General features: G+C 34.2%; 1 protein-coding gene across 1 annotated transcript in view; it reads left to right on the top strand.

Moving 5' to 3' along the window:
* The window catches only part of PGAP1 (post-GPI attachment to proteins 1), a 76,718-nt gene that overhangs the window by 43,519 nt on the left and 21,035 nt on the right, over positions 1 to 12,164 (top strand). The window contains exons 15-20 of the mRNA XM_011952070.1: positions 501 to 574; positions 679 to 730; positions 1,532 to 1,598; positions 2,008 to 2,116; positions 3,579 to 3,617; positions 9,235 to 9,328. Of these exons, the coding sequence (XP_011807460.1) occupies positions 501 to 574; positions 679 to 730; positions 1,532 to 1,598; positions 2,008 to 2,116; positions 3,579 to 3,617; positions 9,235 to 9,328 (435 nt within the window). The remainder of the gene's footprint in view (positions 1 to 500; positions 575 to 678; positions 731 to 1,531; positions 1,599 to 2,007; positions 2,117 to 3,578; positions 3,618 to 9,234; positions 9,329 to 12,164) is intronic.

Here is a 12,164-nt window from a genome sequence, read left to right as displayed (position 1 = left end):
TTGAATATTGGGAACTTTTTTACGTTAGCTCCTGTGCCATTTTGGTATGCCCATCCTTTAAATATTTTTTTACATCCCATTTATGAAAAGAATCTGTGTTACTTGGGAAAACTCGAAGATTTTTATTTCTCCCCTTACCCTTTGTTTTGGTATAAAAATACCCAGAACAATACAGAAATGACAATTCTGAATCACCCTTATCATTAGAAGATAAGAAGCTTCTAAAATAAAAGATCTACCAAGAAAGTATATACCTTTCTGAAATTGGAATTATATACCTGACTATTTAAAAGCAGATAGATGTGATTGGAAGTCATAAAAGTTATTTTGTCTAGAGTTTATTGCTGGGGGATTAGATTTTTAGAAGTTAACTCCATGCAGAAGTGAAAACCTATAAACAAATTTTTAATTATTGGCATTGTTTTAGTGCTATAAATAATCAGTACGTATTTAAAAACTTCCTTGGTATTCTAAGTAATACAGTACTTTGAATTCAACAGGATTGTCTTCAAGGAAAGTGATGTTAAATACAAACGGCCTATACTACAATATAGAGCTTCTGAACTTTGGACAGGTAATTAATCCTGACTACAACAAGAAGGATTTGATTTTACTTTAATGTTTACTTTAACATACAAGTAACCTTTTTATTTTTTTTTTGTGGTCAAACTCTGTTAGATATACCAAGCTTTTAAAATCAACGTGGTAAGCAAGTGCTCAGCAGTGAAAGGTAAATATGTTTTCTAAAAAACGTATAGAAACTAATATTGTCATTTGAAGAGTCAGTAGGTGTTAACTTGGATTTTCTATAACACTTATTCTTCCATATATTTTTATGTGAAGTAAAATTAAATATATAATAGAAAAGTTGTTTATATTTCCAGGGGATTTAACGTAGACCCTTTCTTTTTTTTTTTTTGTTGAGGCAGAGTCTCGCTGTGTCGCCCAGGCTGGAGTGCAGTGATGCAATCTCGGCTCACTGCAAGCTCCGCCTCCCGGGTTCACGCCATTCCTCAGCCTCCTGAGTAGCTGGGACTACAGGCGCCCGCCACCACGCCCAGCTAATTTTTTGTATTTTTTTTTAATAGAGACGGGGTTTCACTGTGGTCTCGATCTCCTGACCTTGTGATTCGCCCACCTCAGCCTCCCAAAGTGCTGGGATTACAGGCGTGAGCCACCGCGCCTAGCCTATAGACCCTTTCTTAACAGTAAAGCATTTTTATCTGTTTCACTTTAAATATCCACATTTTTAAAATACCATATATCTTTATGTCTTATAGTAGTAATTCAGATTTAGTTATTTAATATTTTTCCACTTTCTTAGTACTGCCTATCTGCTGTAATATCTATTATAAATCGAATTAAAGCATTATTATTTAGGAATTCTCCATAATTTTTTATCATGTAATATAACCTGTACTGATTTTTTAAATGAAATGGACAATTGTATAATTAGTTAGGTGTTATAGTCGTTTATGTAATGTTTAGAGTAACATATTGTTAATAATACATTTTTTTAATGTTTTAACAGAAGAAATAACCAGTATCTATAAACTTCATATTCCTTGGTCTTATGAAGATTCACTAACCGTTGCACAGTAAGTATTTGAAAGAATTTACTTTAAACTTTGGTGTTTTTGAATCATAGATATTCTGCTTAGTTTATTTATTTAAATCATGAATTATTAAAATGCCTCAGTAAAATGTATGTATCCTTTATATAGCATTGTTCTTATAATTTAATATATAGTATTCTTATTAAATGATAGAGAACTTAAACTTTACTTGCTTGGAACCTGAGCCCCCTTCCACCCTCTCCCAACTCCTGTGTCCTAGAGGAAGCATTCAAACAACTGTGATATCATTGAAAAAGTGCCCATCCACAATTATGTGTCTGGTACCTAGCTTCCTCTACGTTATTCGATTGTATTGAGCTGAGGATTAACTTAGCCGTGGCTCTTTACCAGCATTTTGTATTTGAGAATTGAATTTAAGTTATCTCTTCAGGGCTCCATCTTCCACAGAAATTTCTCTGAAACTCCATATTGCTCAACCAGAAAATGACAGCCATGTGGCATTATTAAAAATGTACACATCATCAGACTGTCGGTACGAGGTAAGTTGTATGTTTGATTAATTTTTAAGGTTTAGTTATAGAATAAGCTAGAAATATTCTTTTTATATAAGCTTTAGATACATGGTGGTATGGAAGCCAATACATACAAAAAATAGGCATTTAAAATATTTTAAATATTCTTCATTTTTCCTATTAACACGATCTTAGCATCTCCATAACTGGACCATTTGAAAATGTATACATCTTAATAAGTAATAGAAGATAAAGCAAAAGAAATGAGACTGTAGATTCAACTTCTGAATTTGGAAGCCCCAAGTCCAGAATCTTTTATAAATTGAAGAACATCATGAGGTCAGCTGACAGGGGCTTACTGCAGTAACTGACATGATACTTATTGGTGTATAGCTCTACTGGTTGTTAGCTTAAGGATCTTCTTTCCTTTTCACTAATTATTTTAAGCTCTGATAGTCATTAAAATGTGTGATTTCATACCTATTATGTTTATTTTATAATCAAAATACATCTCTTTGTGTTAAGGGAAATAGACTTGAGAGTAACATTTTATTTACTTATGGAGTCATGAATGAAGAGCCCCTAGATTCCAGATTTAAGTGGTTAAAGTACTAATTTCAGTGGTTATGACATCATAGGCCTCTGGTTTATGTGAAATATTTTGTTTCTGCTCAACTGCTTTAAACCAAGCTTAAATGTTTGGATTCTTTGTTAGATCTAACTTTTCAAGGGTAAACTAGGATTGATATTGTCAAATTAATAGAATCTGTTCCTCCAGCCAAGTTTCAGTTGAACTTATGTTATGAATTAATTTAGATTTCGTGGAATTTATTATTGCTTTGATATCTTGCATCCTGTTTCTAACAGTTAAGGGTTTTTCAGGGCCATAGTAGTTTTTAACTTGCCTATTCATATTTATAATATTAAAGCAATAGAAAAAATTGTGGTAAAAATTTGGCTCCAAATACTGCATGCTCTCAAAATGTCCATGTTTTTACAAATACTGTATATTTTCAAGAAGTCCATATTTTCACAAAATGTAATCATTTTAAACTTCCCTAAAAAAAATTTATCTCCTAATATCAAATAGACTTCCTAATTATAAAAAAAGTTGTATTTATGGTAGAGATAATTAAGGATGAAATTCTTTTTAAAATATTATTTTGACTTAAATTTCCCCTTAACTGGCATGATGTGGTAATAAGATATTCTACTTAATCAAATATTTTAGGTAGTAAAGGGGCATAATAGCATTTACTCAACTGTCAAATAATTAGATATGTGGAAAAGTATACTAAACAGTAAAACTATACTTAATACAATTTACATGGTGGTTCAGAAGATTCTTTAAGATCTTGAGTGCCTTTAAGGTTTACCATTATAGAAAATCAATTATTATGCTTAGAGATATGCAGAAGTACTCAATTTAATAAAATGTAAAGGAGTTTAGAGGAAAATAACCTTTTTTTCAATAATTGTTTTAAACTAGGTGACAATTAAGACTTCCTTTTCACAAATACTTGGACAGGTAAGAGATTTCCTGGCTGGTTAATTATTTACTGCTTTATGAATAGATAACTCTAAGGAAGGGGTTGTAGACTTTTTCCATAAGGGGCCAGATAATCAGTAATTTTTTGCAGACCACATGCAGTATCTTTTGCTACTGCCACTGCTGTAGCTGCTTCTGTCTTCTTCCTTTTTTCTTTTTCATTCTTCTTCCACTTTAATAAAATCCAAAAATTATTCTTGGCCCACAGGCGATAGTTGTCCACCCCTGCTTTAAGGTGATGCTTTCATGTTTGATACATCCAAAAAATGAGAGCTGTAACCTGATTCTCAAACAAACTAATATTTTTGCCTAAATGAATTTCATATTAAGACTTCATGGTTGAGCATGGTGGCTCCCATCTGTAATCCCAGCACTTTGGGAGGCCAAGGCAGGCAGATCTCTTAAGGTCAGGAGTTTGAGACCAGCCTGGCCAACTGGTAAAACCCCACCTCTACTAAAAATACAAAAATTAGCCAGGCATGGTGGCACACACCTATAGTCCTGGCTACACAAGAGGCTGAGGCACGAGACTCGCTTGAACCTGGGAGACAGAGGTTGCACTGAGCTGAGATTGTGCTACTGCACTCTAGCCTTGGCAACAAAGGGAGAACCCATCTCAAAAAAAAAAAAAAAAGAAAGAAAGAAAAAGAAAAAAGATTTCATGTTGCTCATACTACATTATAAAATCATAGTACAATAAAATATATAGGCTCTGCCATATAAATGAATGTTTTCAAATAACTTTTTATATTGTGCATACTCAGTGTATAAAAGGTAAACATAAATTCTATTAAAGATAAACGTATTGAATTCATTAGCAAATAATATTACAAAAATACTGCATAAAGTAGTAGAACTATAGATACTACTTAGCATTGCTGTAATTTGCACAATTGTGCAACCTGGACATAAATAAGATAACAATTGATAAGTTAGGGAAGTTATATAGTTTCAAAATTCAGTCAAATTTGTATTACAGCTTTTATTGCTTTCACTTTTTTTTTTTTTTTGGTCTGTTGTATTTTGCAATGCAGGCATAGTAGAATTTTGTTTTAACTCTAAGTCATTTAATACTGTAATAAAACTCACAAGACAAAATTAAATTAGAAACATTTTTTATATGCATTATCTCATTTAATCCTCAGAGCAACTTGGTGAGAACTAGATTATGATCGTTATTAATTTGTGAACATTATAAAATTATAAGTTAATATATAAAAATTTTGTGCTAAATTAGGAAGAGAAGATTAAAATCTTTGTATAAGTTGGAAAATAGCATCATGGATAATTACAGTACATATTCTAAAATGTTAAGGAACCAATTAAATCTCTCAAATTCATGCTATTGTATATTTAGTATGGTGAAAGGGCATATTACTGTAAACAGTGGTTTGGAGTAGGAATATAACATACTCTCATCCATATAATTCCTGTGTCTCATAATTCAATTTAGTAACAAGAAAAGTCAAGTCAGCTTGATACACTAGAGTCAAGCATAATTATAAACCAAAAGAGGACAGACCTAGTATTCTTGTTTTGATGTGGAAATCTTTCTAAAGACTGAGGATGTACAGGTGTTAACAGTATCAAATGTAGAGTCTTTTAAAATGTCAATTAAATAATTTACATTATTGAAGCTTAAGCTTAGTTCTGTAATAAAAAATTTAAAAACAAAAAGAATTTGTATTAATTGAATTAAATTCTCAAGTTATTGAAAAGATATAAGATGTTCTTCCTTCATGCTTGTTTAAAAATGTAGCTTGTAGGTAGTAAGAGAATGAATGAAAGTTGTATATCTTACTTGTTTTAAAAAACAATACATATTTTGAATGTTGCTGATTCAGTCACAGAAGGTTGGAGAAAATGAATAAGAGAAACTTCAGCCTTCAGTAGATAACTTTTCATAAAGTTAAATTTTTTTCTGAAAAAGGAAAGAGGAAAATATTCACATATTCTATAGTCTGCTGTTACGAAAAAGAGGGCAAAGCATAAACTGAAAGTTACTTTCTCAAGAGAATTCCATAAACGCTGGTAAATCATTTCTGTGCAGGAATGAAGTCCAGTGTTGCCAGATCTTCAGCTTTTAAGAGAAACTAGAAATATGAATTTTTAGATGAAATATTGTAATTTTTCAATGTTGGCATGTAATTCAAAATTTAAAGAAATACTGCACCAAATACTAAGTATGGCTACAGTTTGACTATGAGACAGGGAGGTCAGTTTATGATTGTAAGTTTAGTAGTATCTTATATACCCAGTTGTATTTGTAGCCCAGTATAACATTTAATACTCATAACAATGATCCTCTGTCATTAAAAGAAATTTTATATTCAGAATACTCTGCGTGGGACCTCTTACAAGATTCTAAACACGGTGAAGGGCATTAAAGGTAACAATAACAGCTAGTATTTTCCAGTCAGTTACCATGTACCAGTTACTGTTCCAAATGCTTTATGCAAGTGTGAACATATTTAAGCCTTACATCCCTGTGAGGTAAGTGCTGTTTATCTCATTTTACAGATGAGGATATAGAGAGAGGGAAGGGAAAGTAATGGAGGGGTAAAATAACTTGCCCAAGGACACAGAACTAGTGAGAGGCAAAGCTGGAATCTAAATCCAGGAGTCTGATTCCTGAGCCTGCTATGTTGCTTAACTCTCCTTTTATACTCTCGTTAAGTACAGTATATCTCCCAGCATGTTATGTATGATTTGGTATTAGGTAGCAAAATGGTCTTTTCCCTTTTACTCAGCTTTCCCAACCTTCCATGCAAAGCTGTAAACTGTAAGTGACAAGTATGGGCTGTACATTATCTGATTTTTTTCTCTTCTCTTTTTACCTGGGAATCCATGGAGGAACTTTAGGGAGACCCTGAATTTTCTGAAATTTTCTCCAACTTTTATAGTAAGCTTGTACTTACATAGCTTTCCTCAGGTTGCCAGAGAAGTCTATACATGTTCTAAAAGAATTATGTGGAATGGAAAACATGCTTTAAAGTAAATTTACTTTTAATAATGTGACATTAAAAGAACTTAAGGCTTTTTTTAAAATTATACTTTTAAGTTCTGGGATACATGTGCAGAACGTGCAGGTTTGTTACATAGGTATACACATGCTGTGGTGGTTTACTGCACCCATCAACCCGTCACCTACATTAGGTACTTCTCCTAATGCTATCCCTCCCCTAGCCGCCCACTCCCTGACAGGCCCTGGTGTGTGATGTTCCCCTCCCTGTGTCCATATGTTCTCATTGTTCAACTCCCACTTATTAGTGAGAACATGCAGTGTTTGGTTTTCTGTTCTTGTGTTAGTTTGCTGAGAATGATGGTTTCCAGCTTCATCCATATCCCTGCAAGGGACATGAACTCATCCTTTTTTATGGCTGCATAGTATTCCATGGTGTATATGTGCCACATTTTCTTTATCCAGTCTATCATTGATGGGCATTTGGGTTGATTCCAAGTCTTTGCTGTTGTGAACAGTGTCGCAGTAAACATACGTGTGCATGTGTCTTTATAGTAGAATGATTTATAATCCTTTGGGTATATACCCAGTAATGGGATTACTGAGTCAAATGGTATTTCTAGTTCTAGATCCTTGAGGAATCACCACACTGTCTGCCACAATAGTTGAACTAATTTACACTCCCACCAACAGTGTAAAAGCATTCCTATTTCTCCACATCATCTCCAGCATCTGTTCTTTCCTGACTTTTTAATGATCACCATTCTACCTGGGGTGAGATGGTATCTCATTGTTGTTTTGATTTGCATTTCTCTAGTGACCAGTGAAGATGAGCTTTTTTTTCATTTGTTTGTTGGCCACATAAATGTCTTCTTTTGAGAAGTGTCTGTTCATATCCTTCGCCACTTTTTGACGAGGTTGTTTGTTTTTTTCTTGTAAATTTGTTTAAGTTCTTTGTAGATTTTGGATATTAGCCCTTTGTCAGATGAATAGACTGCAAAAATTTTCTCCCACTCTGTAGGTTGCCTGTTCACTCTGATGATAGTTTCTTTTGCTGTGCAGAAACTCTTTTGTTTAATTAGATCCCATTTGCCAATTTTGGCTTTTGTTGCCATTGCTTTTGGTGTTTTGGTCATGAAGTCTTTGCCCATGCCTATGTCCTGAATGGTATTGCCTAGGTTTTCTTCTAGGGTTTTTATGGTTTTAGGTCTTACTTTAAGTCTTTAATCTATCTGGAGTTAATTTTTGTATAAGGTTTAAGGAAAGGGTCCAGTTTCAGTTTTCTGCATATGGCTAGCCAGTTTTCCCAACACCATTTATTAAATAGGGAATCCTTACCCCATTGCTTGTCTTTGTCAGGTTTGTCAAAGACCAGATGGTTGTAGATGTGTGGTGGTATTTCTGAGGCCTCTGTTCTGTTCGTTTGTTCTGTATATCTGTTTTGGTACCAGTATCATACTGTTTTGGTTACTGTAGCTTTGTAGTATAGTTTGAAGTCAGGTAGAGTGATGCCTCCAGGGTTGTTCCTTTTACTTAAGATTGTCTTGGTTATGCAGGCTCTTTTTTGGTTCCATATGAAACAAAGTAGTTTTTTCTAATTCTGTGAAGAAGGACAATGGTAGCTTGATGTGGATAACATTGAATCTATAAATTACTTTGGGCAGTATGGCCATTTTCACAATATTGATTCTTCCTATCCATGAGCATGGAATGTTTTTCCATTTATTTGTGTCCTCTCTTACTTCCTTGAGCGGTGGTTTGTAGTTCTCCTTGAAGAGGTCCTTCACATCCCCTGTAAGTTGTATTCCTAGGTATTTTATTCTCTTTGTAACAATTGTGAATGGTAGTTTACTTGTGATTTGGCTTTCTGTTTGTCTGTTACTGGTGTATAGGAATGCTTGTTTTTGTTGTATGTATTTTGTAGAGAGCTGATAGGATGACTTGAGGCACTATAACATAATGATTATGAACTTAGGCACTGATTTTAAAACTTATAGTTCCATAAGATTTTCAAACACAGTGAAGGACATAAAAAGTTAATAAAGCAATTAACATTTTCTCATAACTGGTCATATATGAGTTAATATTCTGAATGCCTTACACACATATGCATGTCTAATCCTCATAACTACCTATAAGGTACATACTAGTCTTGTCCCCATTTACTGATAAAGACATAGAGAGGGAAAGCTAAGTAACTTGCCTGTTATGTTTTAAATTGTGCAGGTTAGTTGGGCTCTCATGCCTGAATTTCTTTATCTATAAAATAGGGATAAGAACTACCTCAAACGATATTAGGAGAAGGACATGAGATAATGCATATAAGGTGTTTACTGTCATGCCTGGAACATGTTAAATAATCAATGTGTCCTGGAAAACAGTTTTGTAGTATATGCTACTCAATTATATGTTCTATTATGCCTTTGATAAAAAATTCAGATGCATTTTTAGTTTGCTATGTATTTTCAACATTTATTTTACTTAGAGTTTTTGATACTTATTACTGGAAATATCTTTGTGGCCATGTCAGGAAAGGTATAAATTGAAGAGCAACTTTTAAATTTTATGTGAAACTACACTTATTTCATTAACATGAATATTCAGGAGTTGTCCATTGATTTACCTGTTTTTTAGGTAGTTAGATTTCATGGTGGAGCTCTTCCTGCTTATGTCGTATCTAATATGCTTCTTACTTATAGAGGACAATTATATTCTCTTTTCTCAACAGGTAAGAATGCTTCTAATTTTTAAGTTACTTTTGTTATGAATATTAAAGTAGAACAACTATTGGTTCCACATGTGTATTTATATGTATAATTCTATTAAATCAGTAGACATAATTAAGAGAGTTCTTAAAATTCCCTTATTATTTTTTATTTAATTTATTTAATATTTTATAATTATGCCACATAATAGTAGCTACTATTCTGTTCTTGAAAACTCCAAAATAGCATGTGATTTTATGATGAGCCTTCTCTGCATCTTTATTACTTTTCTGCCATCAACTACCAATCCCAAATAGTTTGAGGAAGCTAGTCCAGAGACCTTCAATTTGTGGTCTTAAGACCTGCAAATTATTAACATCCTCTTAGCTTGTCATTTTTGTATCAGTGTCATTTTTAATGGAAAAAATAACTTTGAGTCTAACCAGATTAACTAAGTCGTTTTTTAAAATACATACAGGAATCAAGCAGTGTAATTATCTTCATATAATAATTTGCTAGTATTTATGACCCTAGCAAAATATTTAAGGGGCAAAATATTTAACCATAATACACACCAAAAAATTAACAAGAATGCCCTAATATTATCAAATGCCTTTTTTTGTTTTTTTTGTTTGTTTGTTTGTTTGTTTTGAGACGTAGTTTTGCTCTTGTTGCCCAGGCTGGAGTACAATGGTGTGATCTCGGTTCACTGCAACCTCCATCTCCCAGGTTCAAGTGATTCTCCTGCCTCAACCTCCCAAGTAACTGGGATTACAGGCACCGGCCACCATGTCCAGCTAATTTTTGTATTTTTAGTAGAGATGGGGTTTCACCATGTTGGCCAGGCTGGTCTCGAACTCCTGACCTTGTGATCTGCCCGCCTCAGCTTCCCAAAGTGCTGGGATTACAGGCATGAGCCACCGCACCCGGCCTCAAGTGACTTTTTAAGAAGTATTTTATTTTTAATTTATTTGATTGATACACAATTGTACCTATTTATGGGCTACAGGTGATATTTTGACACATTCATATAATGTGTTAAGATCAAATCAGGGTAATTAGGATATCCATCAGCTCAAGCATTTACCATTTCTTTGTGTTGGGAACATTCCAAATCTTCTAGCTATTTTAAAATATGAAATAAATTATTAACTACAGTCATCTTGATCAGGTGCTGGCTCATGCCTGTAATCCCAGCACTTTGGGAGGCCGAGGTGGGTGGATCACCTGAGGTCAGGAGTTCAAGACCACCCTGGCCAGTATGGTGAAACCCTGTCTTTACTAAAAATACAAAAAATTATCCAGGCTTAGTGGTGGGCACCTATAATCCTAGCTACTCGGGAGGCTGAGGCAGGAGAATTGCTTGAACCCGGGAGGCAGAGGTTGCAGTGCTATCAAATGGTAGACCTTATTTCTTCTAACTGTATTTTTATACCCATTAACCATTCTTTCTAACCATTCTTTCTTCATCCCTCCACTCCTCTTTACCTTTTCCACCCTCTGGTAACCATTTATTCTCTAGCTCCATGAGATCAACTTTTTAAATTCCCAGATATGAATGACAGTGTATAATATTTGTCTTTCTATGCCTGACTTATCACTTAGCATAATGTCCTTCAGTTACATCCATGTTGCTACAGATGATAGAATTTCATTCCTTTTATGTCGACATAATATTCCATTGTGTCTATATTACCACTTTCTTTTCCATTCATTTGTTGATGGACTTTAGGTTGATTCCATATTTTGGCCATTGTGAATAGAGCTACAGTAAACATGGAGATGCAGACATCTCTTTGATATACTGATTTCCTTTCTTTTGGATAATATATACAGCAGTAAGATTGCTGGGTCATATAGCAGATATATTTGTAGTTTTTTGAAGGATCTCCAGTCTGTTTTTCATAATGGCTATACTAATTTACATTTGTACCAATTGTGTGCTAGCATTCCCCTTTTTCCATATCATCATTAGCACTTGTTATTTTTTGTCTTTTTGATAACAAGCCATTTTAACTAGGGTGAGGTAATATCTCATTGTAGTTTTGATGTACATTTCACTGGTGATTAGTGATGTTGAACATTTTAAAAAATATATTTGTTGGCCATTGGTATGTCTTTTTTTTTTTGAGATGGGGTTTTGCTCTTGTTGCCCAGGCTGGAGTGAAATGGCTCAATCTCAGCTCACCACAACCTCCACCTCCCGGGTTCAAGCGATTCTGCCTCAGCCTCCCAAGTAGCTGGGATTACAGGTATAGGCCACCATGCCTGGCTAATTTTGTATTTTTAGTAGAGACGGGGTTTCTCCATGTTGGTCAGGCTGGTGTTGAACTCCCGACCTCAGGCAGTCCTCCTGCCTTGGCCTCCCAAAGTGCTGGAATTACAGTCGTGAGCCACCGCATCTGACCATCCATTAATATTTCTTCTGTTGAGAAATGTCTGTTCAGATCTTTTGGCCACTTTTAAAATTAGAGTATTTGTTTTGCTGTTAAGTTGTCTGAGTTCCTTATATATTCTGGTTACTAATCCTTTATCAGATGGATAGTTTGCAAAATTTTTTCCCAGTCTTCGGCTTATCTCTTCACTTTGGTGTTTGTTGCCCTTGCTGTGCAGTAGCGTTTTAGCTTGATATAATCCCATTTTGCTTTTATTGCATGTGCTTTTGAGGTCTTACCCAAAAAATTTTTGCCCAGACCAATGGCCCAAAGCATTTCTCCAATATATTCTTGTGGTAGTTTCATCGTTTCGGGTTTTAAATTTAAGTCTTTATTTTGACTTAATTTTTTGCACATGATGAAGGATAGGGATCTAGTTTCTTTCTTCTGCATATAAATATCCAGTTTTCCCAGCACCATGTCC

This window comes from Colobus angolensis, unplaced genomic scaffold (assembly GCF_000951035.1).
Source record: "Colobus angolensis palliatus isolate OR3802 unplaced genomic scaffold, Cang.pa_1.0 Scaffold330, whole genome shotgun sequence".
NCBI classification, from domain to species: domain Eukaryota; kingdom Metazoa; phylum Chordata; class Mammalia; order Primates; family Cercopithecidae; genus Colobus; species Colobus angolensis.
Note: the sequence above shows the minus strand (reverse complement) of the source record. Positions and strands in the feature narration are given on the sequence as shown.